The 22,985-nt window shown below is 43.3% G+C and overlaps 2 protein-coding genes across 2 annotated transcripts in view; one reads left to right on the top strand and one right to left on the bottom strand.

Annotated features, from left to right (window-relative positions):
* TTC13 (tetratricopeptide repeat domain 13) overlaps window positions 1-8,560 on the bottom strand; it is a 36,889-nt gene extending 28,329 nt beyond the window's left edge. The window contains 3 exon segments of the mRNA XM_033144246.1: window positions 6,360-6,435; window positions 6,914-7,008; window positions 8,275-8,560. Of these exon segments, the coding sequence (XP_033000137.1) occupies window positions 6,360-6,435; window positions 6,914-7,008; window positions 8,275-8,524 (421 nt within the window). The 5' untranslated portion in view covers window positions 8,525-8,560.
* A 185-nt stretch (window positions 8,561-8,745) lies between these two features.
* ARV1 (ARV1 homolog, fatty acid homeostasis modulator) lies at window positions 8,746-22,216 on the top strand. The gene is made up of 5 exons (XM_033144245.1): window positions 8,746-8,910; window positions 17,110-17,229; window positions 18,746-18,899; window positions 20,238-20,462; window positions 21,774-22,216. The coding sequence occupies exons 1-5, from the start codon at window positions 8,812-8,814 to the stop codon at window positions 21,878-21,880; spliced, it is 705 nt and encodes a 234-aa protein (XP_033000136.1). The 5' UTR covers window positions 8,746-8,811; the 3' UTR covers window positions 21,881-22,216.
* The last annotated feature ends 769 nt before the right edge of the window (window positions 22,217-22,985 follow it).

The raw sequence follows: 22,985 nt of genomic DNA, 5'->3' as shown, positions 1-22,985 counted from the left end.
TCTATGGGGGTAACTGAAGTGCAAAGAGGCAATCTGGATAAAGCCACTGAAATATTCAATAAAGCTATTAACCTGGCTTCTCCACATAAGCCTGAGAAAGACTGGAAAGCCACTCCATCTTAAAGTCTGTGTTTTTAAGTCACTAATGTGGTTTCCCATTAAACGGCATCACTTACTGCAAGGAGTTTTAGCTGTGCAGTGGATCTTCCCTGCCTGTACATCCCCTGTGGGCCCTGTAAATCTGCTCCAAAAGGCAAGTCTATAAACATTTACCTGGGAGTAAGTCCCACTGAAGTCAGTGGACTTGCTTCCAAGTAGACTGTTTTGAATAGTGTTGATATTGGGTCATAAAACCTTTGACCCAAGTAGTGCTGCTGGCCGGCACTGCAATCAATCACCTTTACGATCGTCTCCGACATCAATGGCGCCCAGGCACACTTCTGCTTCGCCCTTAGCGTTCTCCAGTTGCAGAGTTAAGCACAGCGTCGCGATGGCTTTTTAGGTCTGCTTCTCCGTGGCGTCGTGAAATAACTTGACAGACGCCAGTGCTACTAAACTAAACTAGGCTTTATTTAGTAGCACACACACACAAGTCCTCCAGACTTGAGCTGCATGCTTGCAGCAAACTAACAAACAGCAGTAACAGTACACTGAACACAGAAATAAGGCAGAAGAATGCAGAGAAGGGGAAAGTGAAACCAAACCTCCCCTTTTCTAGACAAAGGAAAAGTGCCCGTATTACAGTGGGCAAGGCTAAACTCCCAGGATCAGAACGCCTCTTGCATCATTAACTCTAAGATGCCCAGAAAACCTGACACCCCCTCTCGTTCGCAATCCTGGGTAGACATATATACATTTCATTTAACATTTAACCCATCACAGAAAACTTCGTGTTTCTGGAAACTCAAGGGCTTTGTGAATCCATCGGCAAGATTCATTTCGCTAGGACAATATTTCAACTTGACCACATTTGTCCTAACGCTCTCATGCACATTTTTGAACCGAATATCCAGATGTTTGGTTCGTGCGTTGAATTGACCGGATTCAGCCAACTTCAGGCATGGCTGGTTATCCTCCCATATGGTGATGGGTAGGTAACACTTCTCACACACTTCCTGCACTAGGCACTTGTAGAATTCAAGCTCTCGACACATTTCTGAAAGAGCACTGAACTCTGCCTCAGTGGATGACAGAGCAATTAAACTCTGCTTTTTTGACCTCCAGCCAATTACCGAACCTCCAAATTTTACCACCATTCCAGAAATTGACTTCCTGTCTGAGCCGCAAGCCCAATCAGCATCCACCCAACATTGGAGCTGTTCATCACACTGGGCTTTGCTGCCTCTCGGCTCAGCAGATTTACCAGACCTGACCTGTCGCCCTCAAAACCCGGAGGAGGTAGCATATAGATTTCCTCCTGCAGCGGTGCGTTTAAGTAGGCGACATCAATGTCAAAATGAGCAGCTTCTGCGCCTCTCTGCGCTGCTACAGCAAGAAGCAATCTCATTGTTTCACTACGGGACGTGGGTGCATAGACTTGTGAGTAATGCACTCCTGGCCTCTGGCTGAAACCTCTTGCCACCAATCTAGCCTTATATTGTGGCTCTCCACTTGCAGTGGGTTTCAATCTATAGCCCCAGCGACAGCTCACAGCTTGCTGTCCAGCTGGCAAAGTGGTCAGCGTGAAAACTCCAAGAGATTTCATGGCACTAAGTTCTTTCTCCATTGCTTGTTGCCACTTGCTGGATTCTGCCTGAGGTAATCTCTGCACCTCAGCGAAGCTTTCCGGTTCGCAGTGAGCAAAACCGGCCCAAACATTAGTGGCTTGGAACTTGTCAGGAGGTTTCCCCTTTGTAGTGCGCTTGGAACGCCGTGGCACCACCGGTGACTCGCCCCCTGACCCAGACGTGCTAGACTCAGCCTGGGAGTCCCTGGCGTCTGGTGAACCACCAAGCGACCTACTGCGCTTGCTATGTCCCCCTGGACTGGGCTTCCCTGTTGGAGACCTTGGAGACCTACCTCGCTTGCTTCTCCTAGCTACTTCTGGAGATGTGGGTGCACTCCTTGGTTCTGTCTTCACCTGTCTCTTTGGGATTGCCCCCTCTGACACTGCACCCTGGTCGTGTTCGGGAATGCGGCCCGAAACACCAGCAGGTTGACCACCTTCTGCACCACTGGCAGGTGTAACTGGCTGATCTTCATAATCAAGATCGCTGAACGGATCTGTGAGCACCTCAGGATTTCCGTGAATCCTTTTCCAGCCTTGCTGCTCACAAAACTCAGCGCTCCTGCTGATTATGACTCGTGAACGATCGCCATCTGGGAAAGCAAATCTCCAGGCTTTCGAACCTGTCTCGTAGCCACAGAAAATCAACTTTTGTGATCTTGGACTGCCCTTTCTACGTAAATGTTTGGGGATAAGAACCCAAGCTTCTGCCCCGAAAGTCCGAAAATAGTGGACCTTGGGCTTCTTTCCATAAAGTAGAAAGTAGGGCGTGGTCCCTATCACGGAACTGTATGTCCTGTTAAGAGTGTGGCAGACAGTTCTCCAGGCTTCAGCCCAATAGCATCTTGGCAAGCCTGAGTCAAACAAGAGAGCATCTACTGCCTCCTGCATTGTTCTATTCCTCCTCTCAGAAACACCATTCTCTTGAGGAGAATAAGGAGCAGTTTTTCTATGCTTGATACCTTTGGCACGAAAGAAATCCTGCAGCTTAGACGCAGTAAATTCTGTGCCTCGGTCTGTCTGAAACGCTTTCACGCGGGTTCCAAATTCCACCTCTACTGCTTTCACCCATTCTATAATCTCCTTCGCTGTTTGTCCCTTGTCTTTGAGCGTGAAAATCCAACCTGCTCGACTAAAATCATCAGTGAGACAAAGAACATAACGAGAATTACCCATGCTTGGCACCCCCATCGGACCACAGAGATCCGCATGCACAAGCTCGAAAGCTTGCTTGGTCACCCTATCAGATGATGGGTAGCTGCAAGAATGCACTTTGGCTCTTTTACAAGCTCTACAGTCTAGAAACTTGGAGCACTCCTTCATTTTACAACCATCAGTGCACTCTACCTGTTTGCGCACATATTTCCAATTCACGTGCGAGAACCTGCGATGCCATAAATGCAAACACTGATCATGCGTGGGTAAGTTGGCATACTGAGCTTGAGTCTCCTCAGAAATGCCATTACTTGTTTCAGCACCCTGCGCCCTCTCTGTGGCGCTGTTGTCAGTTTCCAGCATATACACCCCATCATGGCCTTTCACCTGGACCAATTGTTTCCCATCTTTGGAGATGGTGCATACCTGGTTCCCAAAACTGACCAGATAACCTGCATTGTCTAAAGCTGAAACAGAAAGTAAACCAAATTTCATACCATCTAAAACATACACATCAATATCATCATTAAGACAAGGCATGAACATAACACCAGTTTTGGTAACAGGTCTTGTGGTTGAATCAGCCAGAGTGACTGCAGTTGCATCTTGGATCGGCCTGCAGTTCCGCAACTGGCTGCTAGGTGGCGCTAGATGTCTCCCCGCACCACTGTCTATTAACCAACGCAGCTTGGGGGTAGCAACTGTCTTTCCAACCAAGGCATATGCAGCTGCTTTGCAGTGGGCTCCAGCCCCTCCTCTGCTTGCTCTGGAAGGTCCTCTTCTCCCACGACGTGGTCTTCCTTTCATCTCCCGGTTGCCATGGAAACCATCTTTGAAGTCAGCCTGGTCGCAGTCTGCCTGAAGATGGTTATCAGAATTGCACAGATAACAACGCTTAGCTGCAAAAGCTTTAACAGAGCTCTCAGCGTTTTCTCCACTCCTGGGCTTAGGCAAAAAGCAACCCCCCTTAACAGCTTTCCCTTTCTCTCTCTGCCTCCGGTCCTGTTCGTCCTGCAGCCTCCCAGTAACATAGTCCAGATTCAACTGGCTTGCAGGCATGGACTCCAGCGTTAGGGAAAGAGTCTCATAACTGGGGTCTAGTGAGCTCAGAAGGATATAGACCTTTTGTTCCTCTGAGAAAGGAACATTCAGCTGTCTCAACTTGTTGAAGAGTGCCAGCATTTTGGCCACATGTTGACGCACACAGCCTCCTTCTTGCAAACGTAACTCAAACAGCTGTCTAGTTGTATGAAGTTTGGCACCAGCTGACGTTCTTTGAAACACACGCTTAAGACACTCCCAAATTTGGTGGGCGTTAGTGGCAGCGTCTATGTGCACCATCAGCTCTTCCTCTATGCCCATGACTATGTGAGCAGTAGCCCTCTGGTCTTTCTTAAGTGCTGCAGCAGCTTCAGCAGCAGGGGCTTGAACTGGTGGGCTCTGAGTACAAGTCCAAAGATCTTTAGCAATCAGAAATATCTCCATTTTCTTGGCCCAATCTTGCCAGTTTCTCCCATCCAACCTTGGAAAGGGTGGCACGAAACTCTCATGGGACTGCGCCATCTCCCCCCTGGGGCTTGAGGTAACTCACGTGGCTGCAAACTCAGCACTCGCCTCTCAGCTCCCAGCTCCGGAAAACGGCTTCTCTTCACCAGCGAGGTTTCCCTGCTTTGTGCCTCAAAAGCATGGCACAAAACAGTCCTCCAGCTGGGCTATCGGCTGCCGGCCCCGCAGACATGCAGACCTCCCGTCCTGGCAATCAATCTCCTCAGGACGCCTCGCCATCAAAGCGTAGCTTCTTGGCAATAAAGCAATTAAGCCATTAAGCCATAACCTGTTTTGAATAGTGTTGATATTGGGTCATAAAACCTTTGACCCAAGTAGTGCTGCTGGCCGGCACTGCAATCAATCACCTTTACGATCGTCTCCGACATCAATGGCGCCCAGGCACACTTCTGCTTCGCCCTTAGCGTTCTCCAGTTGCAGAGTTAAGCACAGCGTCGCGATGGCTTTTTAGGTCTGCTTCTCCGTGGCGTCGTGAAATAACTTGACAGACGCCAGTGCTACTAAACTAAACTAGGCTTTATTTAGTAGCACACACACACAAGTCCTCCAGACTTGAGCTGCATGCTTGCAGCAAACTAACAAACAGCAGTAACAGTACACTGAACACAGAAATAAGGCAGAAGAATGCAGAGAAGGGGAAAGTGAAACCAAACCTCCCCTTTTCTAGACAAAGGAAAAGTGCCCGTATTACAGTGGGCAAGGCTAAACTCCCAGGATCAGAACGCCTCTTGCATCATTAACTCTAAGATGCCCAGAAAACCTGACATAGACATACTTAAAACTAGTTGACTAAAGTACCACTGAAAGCAGAGAAGTCCAGTGTTATGTGTAAATAAAAATGCTCACATGATAATGACAGGGTGGCAGGGGAATGCCACTAGACTAGAAGACCAAATCCATGATAGATGCTATAATAATAATAATAATAATAATAATTTATTTATTTCTACCCCCGCCCTTCCCAATCCAAAGACCAGGCTCAGGGCGGCTAACAACAAATATAAAACAATGATTAAAACAACTTAAAAATAGCTAAAAAACAGCATAAAAAGAAACATCAGTGGGATCCCCAGGGCTAACTGGCCAGGTTAGTCATGCTAGGCCAGTAGGGAGACCAGGGAGGAATTTTAATGTAGGGACCCAGAAGGGTTTCTTCAGAAAAAAAGGGAAGGGGAAAAGGAATAGGGGATCAGGCTAGATTAAAGGCCAGGTGGAATAACTCTGTTTTACAGGCCCTGTGGAAGGAGGTCAGGTATAACCAGCTGGAACAAGCAAGATTGGGGACAGGTTAAAAGTGAAGCTGGATTCACATGTGCAGGCCTGTCTCTGTGTTTCACCTATGTGGTTATCTCTACTACAAAGATAAGATAAAAGTCAAATGGTTAACACATCCAACTGCATGTGTGAATCTATCCACAGTAATTATTACATAAAGACTCAGCATGAGCATAACACTGGAGAGTTCAGGTTAAGAGGACAGAATGCAAAAATGAATTATTTTATAAGTGTCAATGGGCAGAATCCAATGTTACACAAGCAGCCTTCCAAACCTGTGACAGGAATTTCACCATCCTCCAAAATCTGTCCTCCAGCACACCAACTCTCTAGAGCAGGTTTTTCAGGCATGTGGAGGGCTGTCAGGAAGGCAGGGTGAAGAGGGATGAGGGGACCATGAAGTCCCACTGCATAAGTAATACTCTGGTCCACTCACACACAGACAGGACTGAATACAACCTAATGCTCTTCAGCTTAATTTTATTCTGTGGACAGTCATGGTCAAGTATTTAAAAAGGAATTAGGATTATTGGATCTCAGTACCACTATTTTCAGAACATTTTGCAGCACTCATAAGTGATATAATTCAACTATATATAGCCACTACTGATCACCAACCACACACAGAACCTCTTACCTAATTCTTCATTGGTATTGTCATCATCTGTGGCAAATGGAAATCTTTTTTGTTCCGCAAGTGACTTTGCTTGGCTCTGCAAAACATTTACCAAATTAAACTAACACCACCAAAATAAAAATTGAGGGCATGAAAAGTCTCAATGACTTCCCTGCAACAGTGTCAAGCAAAGGCATAATTCTACCACGGAAATCATGTGACTTAAAAATGCTTAGCTAGATTGGGTCCAAAGTGCTTATCACATCAAAATTTAACACCAGATAGTGCAAGAACGGTTGGTTCTAATGGATCTGGAAAATAGCATGTATTCTTTAAAACAAGTTAAAATATTTATAGTTTCAGTGATATTCATAGTTCAAATACTGTTAGCATCTTAACATCTGCAGTTTTCATACAGTGTACGTAATCTACCAGTAATAAATTTGATTTCCTTTCCTTTCCTTTGGATTGATAAATACATTTCTTAAGTATTATGATCACTGTAATAGATATGTCACTTCAGCAAAAATTCATCAGCAGTCTCCTTGCTATACTCAGTGAACAAATAAACATACCAAAAGTTTTTCAGTATTGAGGGAAAGCAGGGATTCACAAGAGGGAGACCTTTGTAGTTCACAGTCTGAGTCATGAAAGTGCCAAAAAGAAGAATCTAAAACGGAAACATTTTCACTGTTAATTGGTATGCTCAGCTTAAAACAGCTACAGAATTTGGATACTAAGGAAGGCAGTGCTAATTAAACAACAGTTCACATGGAAAGAACATTTCTAGACTAATCGTTCAAAAAATTGCACCTTGTGTTATGGGATGCCATACAACTGCTAAAGGTACCGTATTTTTCGTGTATAAGACTATATCCCCCCTATTTTTTCAAGTTTAACACGGATAGTGCATATGGGAGATTTATTTATTTGGAGTCCCAAAAAATAGAGGCCGTGTTATACAGGGGGTTGTGTTATACACAGAAAAATGTGGTAAATAAAGAACACTTATGCTGCATTCACTCTAGATGTTTAGGTGTGCACCTAGATGAGGTAAAATGTGCAAAGAAACTTTAGTTCCTTGCCCTTGAATGGAACGAAATCCAAGTACGTAGGTGCATTTTAATTTGCCCTTGCCTTCCCCTTCTTCTGCTGCTGTTTAACTGTAGACTGGGTCCCTCCCCGCAATGAAACATCAGAAGGGGAAGGCAAGGGCAAATTAAAGTGCACCTGCTTGGATTTCGCACCATTGAAAGCGCCTCAGGGCATGGACTTTGCTTCGGTTTATGACACTCTGCAGAGCGCAGCAAGCGAAGAGAAAAGTCAGGAAGAGCTTTTCGCGTCTCCGCCGCTACTCAAAAGAACTTGACAGGCGACTTTGCACAAGCCGGCTTGGCCCCTTGGGAGAGGCGGCGGCGTCAGCAGCAGCAGCAGCTCATCACTCAACACAGCCGCTCTCTAGTAGCCAGCCCAGACTTGCCGCCTCTCCCTTCGAGGGTAAGCAAGCGGAGCGGAGCACACTTAAGAAAGAGAAGCGAAGGGCGCGCCCTGCCCTTCCTCTCCTCAGGCCCGGTCCACACATGCAGCGGAATGAAGTGTCAAGTCATAAGGGGGCGGAGGAGAGCCGGGCTGCAGGCGCGGAATATGAAATTGCCGGGGGGTGGTGGTGGTGGTCCTCTAGGTAGATAAGAGCTAACGCAAGGCATGGAAGGGTCTAGCAGAGACCCCTCTGCCTGTTGGGCTGAGAGAGCTTCTAATGACTCCCCCCCCCCACCTGAAATGGTACAGCCGACTCCGCCACCTGGGGATTCCGCCGCCTCAGGCAGGACCTGATGAGGGAGGAGGGCGGCGGTGTGGCTCCCCCCCCTCCTCGCCAGAAAGCCGAGCGACCGCCGCTGGCTCTTTCCTCCCTCCCTCCCTCCCTCCCGTCACTCACCACAATCGCCGGCTACGGCCGCCGAGTACTGTTCTCCTCCCCACTCAGCTGCCAGGAACTCCGGGCAGCCTCTGCTCCCTTGGCCCTGCTGACGGCGCGGCTCCTGCCTAAGAAGCGACAACGACGGGTACTGCTCCGTCAGGGCGAGCGCCGGCCGAGTCGCCGCCAGCAGCCACAGCAGCGTCGAGAGCAGCCCCGACAGCGCACTGACACTTGGCCAACGGCCCCGGAACGCAGCGGCAGGTGCCATCTTCCCAGCGCGCCTGCGCACAGTAACTAAACTTTTTTTTTGCGTTTCCCTCTTTTGCGCTGGGACCCGGCGGGGAACGGGTGGACCGGGTTGCTTTCTGGGAATTGTAGTTTGTAGCCGCCGAGTCTCCGCTGAGCGTCGCGCGGCTCGTGAACTACGAAGACCGAAATGCTCTGCGGCTGCTCCTGTTTCCCCGTTTCTGCTCGCGGAACCCGGAAGTGAACGAGGCCGAGGGGAGGGCCGTTTCTGTGGCAACGGGAACTTGCGGCTGAGGGCTACCGAGGGAAATGGAAGAACCCGGAGATTATAGGTGCATTGAGTGCAGTAGGAAGGCTCCTGAGCTGTACAAGGATTACCAGCGTGGCGTGCTGCGTATTTCTATCTGCGTGAGTCATGTTTTGAAAGAGAAGTATCGGGCCGGGTGAGGAGATCGAGGAAGGAATTGGGGGGGGGGCTGACTGATCAAAAGGAAGGAATGTATATCGGGGTGGTAGAGATACTTGCCTATGGAAGGAAGACGGGGGTGGGGATAGTAATAGATTACAAAATATGAGAATAGTTTCCCGAACTCTTCAGTAACTAGAATATGGATCAGCTGCACTTCAAATAATTACAACAACAACAATATGGGTAAGTATTAGGATTGCTAATTCTGCAAGTAGGAAAAGGCATGTGGGTTGTACCATGGAACTGAAGTGTGGAAGGGCAATCCCTTAGATAGAGATGGGTGGAGGGAGTCTTTTAGTCTCACCAGCAAGCAGAGTTCATAGTGTGGTTCACGGAAGTCAGCCTTCCCTGTCTCTCACCTGACAGTGGAATTATCTCCCTTTCAAAGCACAGGTGGTCTCTGGGTTCTTCAGTCTGCCATGTAAAAATGTATCTTATTCACCTAGACCTTTAGTAGAACTTGACCATTCAAACCCCAGTATAATTTGGATGGTTGCTGCTGTGTTTACATGGCAGAGGGCCTTCGGTAGTGGTGCCCACCGTGTGGAATACCATCCCATCAGATGTCAAGGAGATGAGTAATTACATTGGTGCCTTGGTTTAAGAACAGTCCTGTTTACGAATGATTCAGTTTACGAACTCTGCAAAAACGGAAGTAGTGTCCCAGTTTGTGAATTTTACCTCGGTCTAAAAATGGAATTCAAATGGTGGAAGGGCACCGGCGGCGGGAGGCCTCATTAGGGAAAGCGCACCTTGGTTTAATAACGGTTTGAGTTTAAGAACGGATTTCCGGAATGGATTAAGTTCGTAAACCGAGGTACCACTGTATATATATATATTTTAGGAGACATCTGAAGGCAGCCCTGTATAGGGAAACTTTTTAAGGTTTTAATGTTTTACTATGTTTTTATATATGCTGGAGTGGCTGGGCCAACACAGCCAGATGGGCAGGGTACAAATAAATTGTTGTTGTTGTTACACAATCTGCACACTCAGCTTTCACAAGTGTTCTAGCTGCTGCATTCTGTACCAGTTGTCATTTCTGAACAGTCATCAAGGGAGGGAACAACATACAGTGCATTATAGTAATCCAACGTGTGCAGTCAAGGCATGCATCAATGTGGCAAAGTCAGCTTTCTCTAGGTAGGGCCATAGTTGCTGAACCAGCCTAAACTGCTAAAAAAGTACTCCTAGCAATCAGCACCACCAGTGCCTCAATAGATAGTACTGCTCAGCCTCCATCAAAATTAGCATGTTTCCTAAGCCATAACATTCTATGTGGATGAAGCTTCATCTTGTTAGCTCTTATGCAGCCTACTATCAACCCAAGACACTTGCTTAGGGTTGAAACTGTCATATTAGGTGGTGGGGAAGAAAAGTAGTTCTGCTTCCTCTGATAGCCTATCAGCCCAAGCCTATGTATTACATATAAATGTTGATAAGCATGAGGGAGAAGAAAGAACTTGAGGCACTAGAAATTTCAGTGGCCAAAGAATGAAGCAAAGAAATCCCCCTAGTACCACCTTCTGGGTCTGTCCTCCCAAAGATTGTGCCTTTAAGTCCCATTGGGCTCTCCGTCATCCTCTGTGGGTTTAAGTCATTTGAGGCAGGTTTTGTCTCAGTATGGCCTGGTATAGAACTGATAATTGGTGTCTTCCAATACCTTGTTCAAATATTGTAGGTTTGGAACTGAATGGATTCCCCAAAGCCAAGGAATCTAGATCAGGTTTTTTAGGCAGTAGTTTCACTACTGACTCCTTCAGGAGTACAGGAAGTACCCCCCCCCCCGATCTCTTAATGAGGCATTGATGAGTTCTGATATCTGAAACCTCTCGTTTCCATTTTTTAGCCATTTTTGATCCATGTGTTTCTATCCTTTTTTGCCTTACAATTTCTTTAAAAAACAAAAACAAATTAAGTATCTAGTTCTTTGTGTTCTTCTAGTTTTTATATTTTGGATTAAGAATACAAAAATCATTTTATTAGGAGTGCCCCATCCCTTTGGTGAGAAGACTCTCTCTCACTTGTACTGTGGTTTGGTGAAGGAAAGATACAACAGAAGCTCTTCCACTGTCTCCTACTTTCTAGGTAAATGTAAAGGGACCCCTGACCATTAGGTCCAGTCGCGGGCAACTGGGGTTGCAGCGCTCATCTCGCTTTACGGGCCGAGGGAGCCAGCGTACAGCTTCTGGGTCATGTGGCCAGCATGACTAAGCCGCTTCTGGCAAAACCAGAGCAGCACACAGAAATGCCATTTACCTTCCCGCCGGACCGGTACCTATTTATCTACTTGCACTTTGACGTGCTTTTGAACTGCTAGGTGGGCAGGAGCTGGGACCGAGCAACGGGAGCTCACCCCGTCACGGGGATTCAAACCACCAACCTTCTGATCAGCAAGCCCTAGGCTCTGTGGTTTAGACCACAGCACCACCCATGTCCCTTTCTTTGTACCTCTGTGCAAATGAAATAAATCAATACTGCATATGGGGGCGGGGTAGAAAGCAACCAAAATCTTTCCTATTTCTTGCCATATTTTGTTTTATGTTTTCATCTTACTGGTAACCTTGTGGGCAGTGGTTGTGTTTTTGGTTTTATTTTAATTTTAATTAAAACACTGTAGAAACAATAAAAGATAATCCACTGGCCTTGAGCTAGATCCACTACTTTCCCTTATGACAGGAATTTGGGACCCACAGGCACACATGCACTCACAGAGGCTTTCCCAGCTGCCCACTGTGCGTGTGTCCAAGTTGAAATTACACTTGGAGGAAACATTGCATTATAACCAATAATATAGATTGTAGTATATATGGCACTAACAACAGTTTTTTCCAGTTTGCAGATATGTCCATAGGCCTCCAAAAATTGGCAATTACTTCATTATGCTGACGAGGGTACAGCTCCACTGGCACTGTATTGCAGTTACAATGGGTTGTATCCAATGACATTCTTTGTGCTGATGAATGGCTCTTTTGTACAGTGTGATGGGGAGAGAAGCAGTTTTTGCCTATTCCACTTCTCTGCAACCTGCTGTGTGTCCCCCCAAAATTTATTCCATAAGCTTGAGGAGCCTTTCTGCTGATGGAAGGCTCAGATACAACTGGTCTCTCTCCCCCTCATCCTTTTTGTATCTTCTAAAAAAATCATTCATTCATTCAACTAAGTAACTAACTAACTAACTAACTAGAGTCATATACCACTTGATTGTAATAAAACTTCAATGCGGTTTGCCTTGGTAATCAAATCACTGCCTGAACAACCTTTATTGTTCATGACTGCAGTTAAGAAAAAGAAATTGGGGTATTGGTTCATCTTGACATACTTGTTACGCAGTTATTTGAGTGCAGTTCTTTATCAAAGACTGATAGAATATATCTCTGACAGGCTTACAGCATGAATTTTGCTTTGTTGATTTTACACACAGAACGGGGACTCAAGTGTAATATATGTCTCCATAAATTGTAGAATGTACTTAATGCACTGTTATTTAGAGAATGTCCTATTGTGTGCTTAAAGGCATGGGGGAGAGGCGGTTACTTCAACTTGTAAGGCTTATGAAAAACCATGTAACTTTGTGTATGTACTTAAGTAAGCTTTATGCCTGCGTATTCTGAAAGCATCTGAATATATTGTTGTTGTTATTAATCTCAGGGTGGTTCACATAGGATAATTTTTGATAACCAAACAGCTAAACTTCAGTTTTCAAAATATATTTGAATTTTTGCTTACTCAGTTTCAGATATTTAACATATAATGCAAATAAAGGATATGAAGCTGAATGAGGATGAAGGAATTCTTGAGTTTTGCATCCTGTACCTGTTTTTAATCTGTTGTTCTTAGAACACACTTTCTGATTTCCTGTTTTGAAAAACCAGCATGACTTCATTTAATTATAGTTATAATCTGTTCCTTAATAGAGTTCATGCTATATTTAATTAAACATGTCCTTAGTCCATCTCTCTTACTTGTTTCAGGCTCATCAAGCGCCTGGCTAATTGGCTTTCTCTTTTTATTTTATTTTAACTCTTTCCTGTTTCTACCTCCCAAAGGCTGAGTGTTGCAATGAATTTTTGTCCAAGCATTCTTCATTATCTGTCTTGACTACAAACATTTTTAGAAATAAAATTTAATATAAACTGCAGCTCATTTTGTCTAGCAAAGCAAAGAGTCTTCAAATCCTGTCTTGTCCCTTGCTGTACTCATCTATGTACTTCTTTCTAGCTGGATTTGTGGGGCTTCAGGATGCCCATACTTTGTGCTTTCCTTTCACTTGCCTCTTGTACTTCTCATTGTATCTGATGCTGCCATTTAACATTTTCTGCCTGTTATTTTAGGAATTTTGTTGTGTTGCTTGTCAGCACTGTGCACTTTGAACACCAAGTTTCTAAGGTAGAGTTGACACTGGCTTTTTCTTCTGTAGAGCTTGAAGGCACATACCATGACCATAGAGAGCCTCTTTATCGAAACTTTGTAAAAATAAAAAAGAAACCTGTGCAACTTGTGCACATTTTCTCTATGAACCTAGTTGTAGTTAAGAGCTGTCTAAAGAAATACCTGCCTCTCAGGGTCTGAAAATACTGTCCTGATGAACCATTTGCACATGAATTTAATAACAGAAATTAAAACTCCTACCTTTATGTATCCTTATTTATTCCCTATCTGTACAGCACATTTAAAAGTACAGTAGCATCATACCCCCTTAAACAGTCATGGCTTCCCCCAAAGAATCCTCGGAACTGCAGTTTAAGTGTTCAGAGTGTGGTTGGGACACCCTATTCCCCTCACAGAGCTACAGTTCCCCAAGTTCCCATGGAAGACAATTGGATTGTTTAAGCACTCTTGTAGCTCTGTAAGGAAAATGTGGGTTTCCTCTCTGAACACTTAACAAACTACAACTTTTAGGATTATTTGAGGGAAGCCTTGGGGTCGGAAGGACGGCAGTTTGAATCCCCATGACAGGGTGAGCTCCTGTTGCTCGGTCCCAGTTCCTGTCAACCTAGCAGTTCGAAGGCACGTCAAAGTGCAAGTAGATAAATAGGTACTGCTCTGGCGGGAAGGTAAACAGCGTTTCCTTGCGCTGCTCTGGTTTCGCCAGAAGCGGCTTAGTCATGCTGGCCACATGATCCGGAAAAACTGTCTGCGGACAAACGTCGGCTTCCTCGGCCAGTAAAGCGAGATGAGCGCCGCAACCCCGGAGTCATTTGCGACTTGCTTTAACTGTCAGGGGTCCTTTACCTTTACCTTTTATGCTTACTTAAAGTGGTATAATAGAGCTGTAAATGTATGGTGCAAATAGGGTCTCAGTTTCTTTCTCTTGATGTTGCCTTTTTTCATGTGACCTCCCATTGATTTAACCTTCGCCTGCTCTGCTCCATTTCCTCTTTCTTGTATTCCTGCTGTCCTGGCTGTTTCCTGTACATCCCTTTATTTCTGGATCTTCCTCACCCATTCTAACACTCTGCTTTCCCTGTATTGTATGACATTTAACAAACGACTCTCTCATCTCACCATCAGCTTCACTGCAGCTTATGGTCTAAAAGCATCAAGCAATAATAGAATTTGAAATAGAATGTATTTAAGAATATTTTATGGCTAGGGTTATGATGGCATTTAAATATATTTATGTATTTGTCATGATGACCATTGTGAAGTATTCTAAGTTCCAGTATGTGGTGTGGAATAAAAAAGTAACAGGGAAACAAGCTCAGACAACACAAAAATGGGTTGCAAAATAGTCATAAAAATAGGAGTTTTTATAGGAGGGGCTTTCCCCTCATATCCTTTCTTATTTGTCTACAGTGAGAAGGGAAACATTGGCAGAGGAGGCAGAAACATAGGTGCTGTCCTGGTCTGTTGGCATTTGCTGATTTTTTGCATGGAATGAGGTTTTGGCCTAGAACATGACCAACACTCCGATAGCAGAAAATTCCAGAATGTGCAAAATGATGGAATAGCCATTGCTAACTAATCACTGAAGAATCTTCAGAGCACAAGTTTAAAACCACTTAAGCATCACCTCAACAGTGATCCACCATTCTGAAAATGGGGAATAGTGTGGACACCAAGTTGAGGCTGATAAGCTCTTATTTGGATGGGTGAAAGGGTAGAACCTAGCTAGCTGAGGTCCTGCTCAGTACATACCATAATATAAATTGCAAACTGGATGTCCTTAAGGCTTACAGCATGGTGTAAAGCTCACTTTTTTATTAATAATAACTGGCAGCCAAGGTAGTTGATGGGAAAGCTAGATAAAAGAAGCTGCACTGAAAGATGGTAATAAAACACATTCTAACTACTGTCACATCTTTTCAATGTCAAACTGTCCTTTGGCAGCATTTTATTATCGTTTAACCACTAGGAAAATGTATTTTCCTCACATAAAAACTAAAATGGAGGTGCTATTTTATAGACTTCGCTACATGTTATCTGTCTTCTGGACAAAAGCAATTCCTTCAGCAGAAAGTATATAAAATTGAGTATTTGCTTGCATAAAAGAAGTTGGCAGATTTTATAAATTTTGCATGAACATGAATGCTTTGATATGACTGATTGTTCTTGCTGTTGGCACATACGTTTCATTTAACAGGTAACAAGTGTCTCTTTCTATTTTGCTGGGTACAATTTAACATCTTCATCAAAGAAATTTTTAGTTAAGTAGCAATACCACCAGAGAGAAATTATTCCTATCAGTGTACATTGTGATATGGTCATGAGTTTATCCAACAATACAGCAGCCCACCATTATTTCTACTGACTGGTGAGGCGTCCTTGCTTCCTGATGCAAGGAGGCAAATATAATGTTTCTGTATCATCATTGCCTGGCAAGGAGTTTTTAGAACATTGGGCAGTATATACACATTTGGGGTTTGTAACAACCCTTCTCCTCCAGCACATGACACTAATAAAAAAATTCCAGTACAAGAGCACTCTATTGCCATTGGGGGGGGATTACTGTCTGCTATGCTTTGTTGCTGGTGGTTTTTTTAAAAATGTAGATACTCCAGTCATAGTGCATACATGGCAGTATAATCTGTCACTGGTTATAGTTTTCACTGCTAGCTACCTGGTGATGGTGTTTGTGGACCCCAGCCAATTTCAATAAAGAACACAGACTTTAGTTACTAGTCTTTTCCAGCTTGGCAATACTTTTGAGATGATGGTATAAGGAACAGATTAACTGTATGTGGACATACCACAGGCATAGAATATTAATTTGGCATTTGCTATTTTAGTTTTTAGTCCCTTTCTAATAATTAACATTAAGCTTGTCTTTAGTGCTGCGCTGCTGCTGCTGCTACAACACACCATCACCCCATGGGATGTGACTACAGCAAGTCTGGAATGCATCCGTGCTTCTTAGTGCTGAGCATTGAAGGACTAGATCATCATCACCATCTATTTCTGCCCCACCTTTTTCCTTGACAAGGACTCAAAGAAGCTTGCAGATATTTTTATGGTCCTTGCAGATCATCTTGTATACCACATGGCTCTGTTTCGATCTAATAAGTAGTACAGTGGTGCCCCGCTAGACGAAAATAATTCGTCCCGCGAAAATTTTCGTCTAGCGGGGTTTTCGTCTTGCGGAGCGGCAATGGGAGCCGCGCTCCGCAAAACGAAAAAAAAAAAAAGACGAAATTTTTTCGTCTTGCGAGGCAGCCCCATAGACTTTTTCGTCTAGCGGGGCAGCCTCCCGCTAGACGAATGCTTTCGTCTAGCGAGTTTTTCGTCTAGCGAAGCATTCGTCTAGCGGGGTACCACTGTATAGAGTTAAGCCTAAAATATCTGTCTTTCAACAGTGTATGATGAAATATTGAAATGTAAATTCGTGCTCACGTGGATAAAAATAGACAGCCTTGGTGGTAATATTTTATGAGCTTCTATGCATTTTTCTATGTCTGGCAATTCACTGCAGCTTGGTGTGCTGAGTCAAAAACATGCACCATAGCCAACACTATGGTTGGATGAATTGCGCAGGTATAAATATTTTGCTATCAGGGCAACATTTTCAGATGAATATTTTTTGTTGTATTAGACTGAAAATGAGGCTACATGGAATTATCAAGAGCTTTAATGGTATCTATATCACTGCAATATTACTGTGTGATGTTTTTAACTTGTTCTTGCTCTGTTACTTTCAGAAATCCTGTCAGAAACCAGTGGACAAGTATATAGAATATGATCCTGTTATCATCTTAATTAATGCTATCTTATGCAAAGCACAGGCTTACAGACATATACTGTTCAATACGAAGATAAATGTAAGTTCCTGGGGCTTTCCCTTCTTATCTTAATTTAGTGTAAGATATGCAGTTCTTGTTAAGAAAGTTATGAGAGGCATAATGAAAATATTTGGTGTGAAACTGGTCTTTCCTTCTTCCTTTCCATGTAGTACTTATATTAACTTCAGCTTGCATCCTTTTCTGGAAGTTTTCTCTTGTCCTGTTCCCCACCATGGCAAAAAATAATTACAACTCTTGAAAGTCACTCTAAAGCCCATATAGCATATTGTTGTTGTTGTTCAGTCGTGTCTGACTCTTCGTAACACCATGGACCAGAGCATGCCAGGCACGCCTGTCTTTCACTGCCTCCCACAGTTTGGTCAGACTCATGTTGGTAGCCTCAAACACCATCCAACCATCTCGTCTTCTGTCGTCCCCTTCTCCTTGTGCCCTCAATCTTTCCCAGCATCCAGGGAGTCTTCTCTTCTCATGAGGTGGCCAAAGTATTGGAGCCTCAGCTTCAGGATCAGTCCTTCCAGTGATCACTCAGGGCTGATTTTCTTCAGAATGGATAGGTTTGATATATAGCAAATTAACTGAATGAATAATAATTTAGCTCCTCGGGCAGCAGTGAGCAGCAGTGCTCTGGAAGATGTTCTGTAATTCAGAAGTCTGATTATGAGCCAAGTAACATTTAGTTATTCTTGCAGTCAGTGCATTTCCATATGTATTTTGCAAGTACCCAGATGGGAAAGATGTGTGCACCATCACATCTCTGTGGAGGCAGCCCTCAGTTAGGCTCCTTCAGTCTTCTTTTTCCATTCTGTGTTTTCTAGTATGAGAGAGCTTATATGATTACATATGTATCTAATGCTAATAAAACTTTCAAAAACTGTGGGAATGTTTAGGAGTGTGGATGATGATATATTACTTCATATATCTCATCCCAGCTTGAATTAACAAGCTCCAAACTTAGCAGAGTTTCATTCCCTTTTAAAACACACACAGCAGACGCGCTTGCACAGGCTTGGTTAAAGCCTCTATAAGAAATATATATTCCTGGTATAATTCCCCTATATCCCTCTTAAAAGACTGCACACGACACAATATATCTTAAATGAATAAAAAGAGTTTACTTACAGTACTTTCTGAGTTACACAGCGTTTCTCAGAATGGCAGGCTTGCTTAGTAAAAGATATTTACATGTGGTTGCTACTTCCATAGGGAAAAATAGCTTCCTTTGTTCTCTTGGCTGAGAGCCAGGAGAACATCTTGTTGCATCTTGAACAGACGAAGAGAAAATGGTGACTGTTCCTTGGGACTTTGTTCCCAGGTAAGACAACACCTACTTCTGGTCAGAGGAAGTTAACTCAGTCCAGGAAGCAGGAAGTTATGCCTGGAGGACTGAGTTACCTTCATGTCCACTCTAGCAATGTTGTGTTTGGCTGCTCTGTGTTTACATCCCACAAAAACAACATAGTTTGTAACGATAAACAATAGTGTTAAAGTCATTATGTTCATGGGCCTCTGAAACTAATGCTATTTTATATTGCAGATTCATGGGAAGCTTTGCATATTCTGTTTGCTTTGTGAGGCTTATATCAGATGGTTGCAGTTACAGGATTCAAGCCAAAGCACTGATCCTGATGATCTAATTAGATATGCCAAGGAATGGGATTTTTATCGAATGTTTGGGATAGCGTCTCTGGGTAAGATCCAGTATAATTTGTTATTGCTCCAAATATTCTTTCTAGGTTCTTTTTATCTGAACATTTTAAACTGGTTTGAATGCATTGTAATTATTAGTGTATAATGAATGCGTTGTATTGTTAGTTTATTTTTCCATAATGTCTCACTTGACTTCACATAATCTGCTTGGAGGATGCTCAACAATCAAGAATTGACAGTATTCCACCAATGGGTAGTTATGTATGAAAAAGTATTGCAGGGCACTTATGAGTGCAAGTATTTTACAGCAGAGAATGTTGGGGTTGAGTCTGGGAGACAGAGCCCAAATCCATTTACAGCCCAAAGCCCCTTATTAGCTTTGTGAAAATTACTCGTTTCTCAGACTCTTTTCAAATTGGAACAATAGTGACCTGCATTGAGGTGGGCAGATCTCAGGCTTCCAGTTCTGTTTTCCCACTAGAATCCCAGGAGCCACCATTTGAAGCCAGTTGCAAAATTGTGATGGGGAGCAGAACTAGGTGGTGGTTCAGTGGTGGGTTGACATGCACTGGGATGACTGGTGGTGTCTAACAGGGTTCAAGGCTGTGCCTTATGCTCTTTAATATCCACCTTAAAACTCATAGGAGAGGTTATCCAGAGGTTTGAAGTTGGTTGTCACTGGTGTGTGAATGGTATGCAGCTCTCTTATCAGCTTAACATTTCACAGGGAGGCTGTGGAGGCTTTGAACCATTTCTTGAGGTTACTGATAAGCTACATACAGGCAAACAAGCTGAAACTCAGTTTGGACATGACAGAGGTGCTATGGGGCTGCACTCCCTTTGAAAGATGAAGTTCATAGTTTGGGAGTGCTCATCGGCCCAGCTTTGCTCCTGGATATTCAGTGACTGTGTGACCAGGAGTACTTTTGCTCAGCTTCAGCTGGTGTGTCAATTGCGCCTGTTTCTGGCCAGTTCTGATTTTAGTCATGCCTAGCTCCCCATTTCTAAGCACAGTGCAAAGTGTTGGTTATCACATCTTAAACTTTCAAAAAGCATGATGCCTAGGGACTGCCTCCTGCCCCATGACTCTGCTCGTTCTCTGAAGTTATTGGGGTTTTCCCCTCCCCTCCACAACTGGTTTTAATGTATCTATGCGGGGTTTTTTTGTTCATTTGTTTGTAAGATGCTTTGAGTTGCCTTGGGCAAGATAAACTAACAAATATCATACATACATCTTGCCACATCTAATCCAATCCAAAATGTACTCTTTTCCAGAAAACTACTTAAAGGCACATTGCGAATTTATGTAGTAAAATGTCTGGGATACCTTCTAATGACTGTTTAAGAAATGCCTTAATCTCAAACTCTCTCTCATTCAGAACAAACTGCCTTTTTGATTGGCATCTTCACTGCTTTGTGGCTAGCAAGAGCTGTAGTCCTGACAACCAAGGCAGATTTCACCTTTCTTCTGAAGGCCTTGTTGCTATCCAGCTATGGAAAACTTCTGTTGATTCCAGCTGTTATTTGGGAACATGACTATAGTCATTTGTGCCTCTTGCTCATTAAAGTGTTCGTCTTGACATCAAACTCGCAAGCAATTAGAGGTATTCCTAATTTTACTCTTGTAGTATAGTAAAGCTGTAAAGCAAGTCAGGATTGGGACATTTGTTCAGCCCAGATAAAGAAGTGCCACCCCATCTTCATGGTTTTGACTGCATGAGGCAGGCATTCAGCATTAAGATGTAAAACATCAAAGAAGGAAACTTCATTCAGAAAGTGGAAACTAGAAAGAGAGATTGCAGTGCCTGACTGCAGACTTGAATAAATGTGAAATCTGTACTGTGTGCAAAAGATAGCAAAGACTGAAAGCTTAATCTTTCGGTCTAGCAAGACTGACATTACAACAATAGTTGCACAATGATCCAAAGGAATAACAGTTTTTCCTTTTGCCTTGAACATGTATTATTATGTTAGTTTGTTCATATGCATGACATCCCATACTTGGGTAAACCAGTCTGTTTGCCCTTGTCTGTTCTAGCAAGTATAGAGGTGTTCTGTATCACTGATGCAGTATTTCAGGGAAAGTGGGTTCCTTCCCAGTGATCTAGCTGGTGGCACAAGGACAGTGTTGCTTCTTCACCCCCCCCAAAGTAATGCAGTTCTTTCATAAACATGTAATTGCCACAAAAAAGAACAAAAGAGAGGCAGGCACCAGAGAGAGAGAGAGAGAGAGAGAGAGAGAGAAAGAAAGAAAGAAAGAAAGAAAGAAAGAAAGAAAGAAAGAAAGAAAGGAAGAAAGAAAATGATCGAAGGGGGGATAGAGGGATAGTGTGAGGGAGAAGAAAAGAAGAAGAATTTGGACTTGATATCCCGCTTTATCACTACCCAAAGGAGTCTCAAAGCGGCTAACATTCTCCTTTCCCTTCCTCCCCCACAACAAACACTCTGTGAGGTGAGTGGGGCTGAGAGACTTCAAAGAAGTGTGACTAGCCCAAAGTCATCCAGCAGCTGCATGTGGAGGAGCGGAGACACAAACCTGGTTCCCCAGATTACGAGTCTGCCGCTCTTAACTGCTACACCACACTAGCTCTCAAGGGAGGGAGGTTTTGGGGTAGTGATAGTATTAACAGATGGGGGTGATAAGTCCTGACCCCCACAGCATGCAGCCTTGAGAGATTAGCTCCAAAAGAATTCAGCCCTTGATGGAACAAAGGTTGCCCACTCCTGCTTAAATGATTTGTTTGCAACTGTGATAATGTTTAACACAACTTACCTGTTCCCAGTCCTGCATATTTTATTCATATAGTCATCACATATTAACTAGAAATGTGATTTTGTCCAGACTAATTCATTCATTACCACAGTTGGAAAACTATTAGGAAATGGACCCATCCCAGTTTTCCTTTCTTTTGCAGTTACCTTGAATACAAGCCGAAAACTTTGTCTGGTGGCCATTGTGAGTGGATTAATTTTTGAAAATGCTATCATCAACTTGTTCCAGAGGATAGGATGGAATGTTTGAAGCAATCTTGATTTAATTTGTTTTAGGTGGAATTACTTGAAGATATACAGGAGATGATGTTTTTTGAGTCAATATTTTTGCCACTGTTTACTACCTGTTTGTTATAAATGCAGTGGTAAAGAGACAATGAACATAAAGAAAACGTTCCATGCTGAAGAGGAGATAGTAATATGAAGAGTGCAATGATGCACTGATGGAATGTAGTTAGTTCTATAACATACTTCAGTATTTTTCATTTGTCAAAATTTTCTTGGACTGGTGGTACTGCTGTCCTAGATATTTATGGATCCAGTTGTGGTCCATTTTTCTACTACACTGTTTAGTGTTTTGTATTTTTAAAAAGCCTGATTAGTAGTTTCATTATGAGGGGGGAAGCATATGTGGAAATGGAGACAAAATGATATCCTATGACACCTAGTCTGACCACCTTTTGAAAGCTATTACAGCAGAATGAACAGCAAACCAATGCTTATGACATGGCATACAGATTGCAGTAATGTTAAGGCTGAAATCCTCTACTTACCTACGAGTAAGCCCCAATAAATTTGGTGGGGCTAACTTCTGAGTAGACAAGTATAAGCCTAGAGCACTTGCTTCCTTTGCAAGGACATTGCTTTGATATTGCTGGCAGCTGTGCTACTTTATTTGAGGGATAATCACATTTTTAATTTGATGATACATTCTCAAATAATAAAGATGCTTTGTGGGCTTCATTTCTAAATCTCTTCATTTTGATGTTTATGTAAGAGGCATATTTAATGTTATTTTTGAAAAGATTTAAGCAGCGATCCTATACCCACTTACCTGAAAGTAATGTGATGGAACTTAATTCTGAGTAAGCGCATAAAGAATTGTACTGTTCTTATGTTTCCCTGAAAACAAACTTGACAACCTTATTACACATGTTTACTCAAAAGTAAGCTCTACCTGGGTGCATATGAGTGGAGCCTATGTATGATTTAAGTGTATTTGGAATGTACAGTAAAACTTCATTCTGTGGACAATAGCATATTTAATTAGGGCAATTAATTGAGGTAGCTGGAATAGACAATTGTCTCCCAAAATTAATTGTAATTAGCTGCCACATTGAGAAACAATAGCTTGT

This window comes from Lacerta agilis, chromosome 3, assembly GCF_009819535.1.
Source record: "Lacerta agilis isolate rLacAgi1 chromosome 3, rLacAgi1.pri, whole genome shotgun sequence".
Classification (NCBI taxonomy): domain Eukaryota; kingdom Metazoa; phylum Chordata; class Lepidosauria; order Squamata; family Lacertidae; genus Lacerta; species Lacerta agilis.
The sequence above is the reverse complement of the archived record's forward strand: the minus strand, read 5'-3'. Positions and strand labels throughout refer to the sequence as shown.

What these genes read in the sequence shown, in the direction of transcription:
- ARV1 (XM_033144245.1), top strand. Translation starts at nt 8,812, where the DNA reads ATGGAAGAACCCGGAGATTATAGGTGCATTGAGTGCAGTAGGAAGGCT. An exon ending in TGCTGCGTATTTCTATCTGC is followed by an intron (nt 8,911 to 17,109) that starts GTGAGTCATGTT and finishes TGTTACTTTCAG; the next exon opens with AAATCCTGTCAGAAACCAGT. An exon ending in GTTTGGGATAGCGTCTCTGG is followed by an intron (nt 18,900 to 20,237) that starts GTAAGATCCAGT and finishes TCTCTCATTCAG; the next exon opens with AACAAACTGCCTTTTTGATT.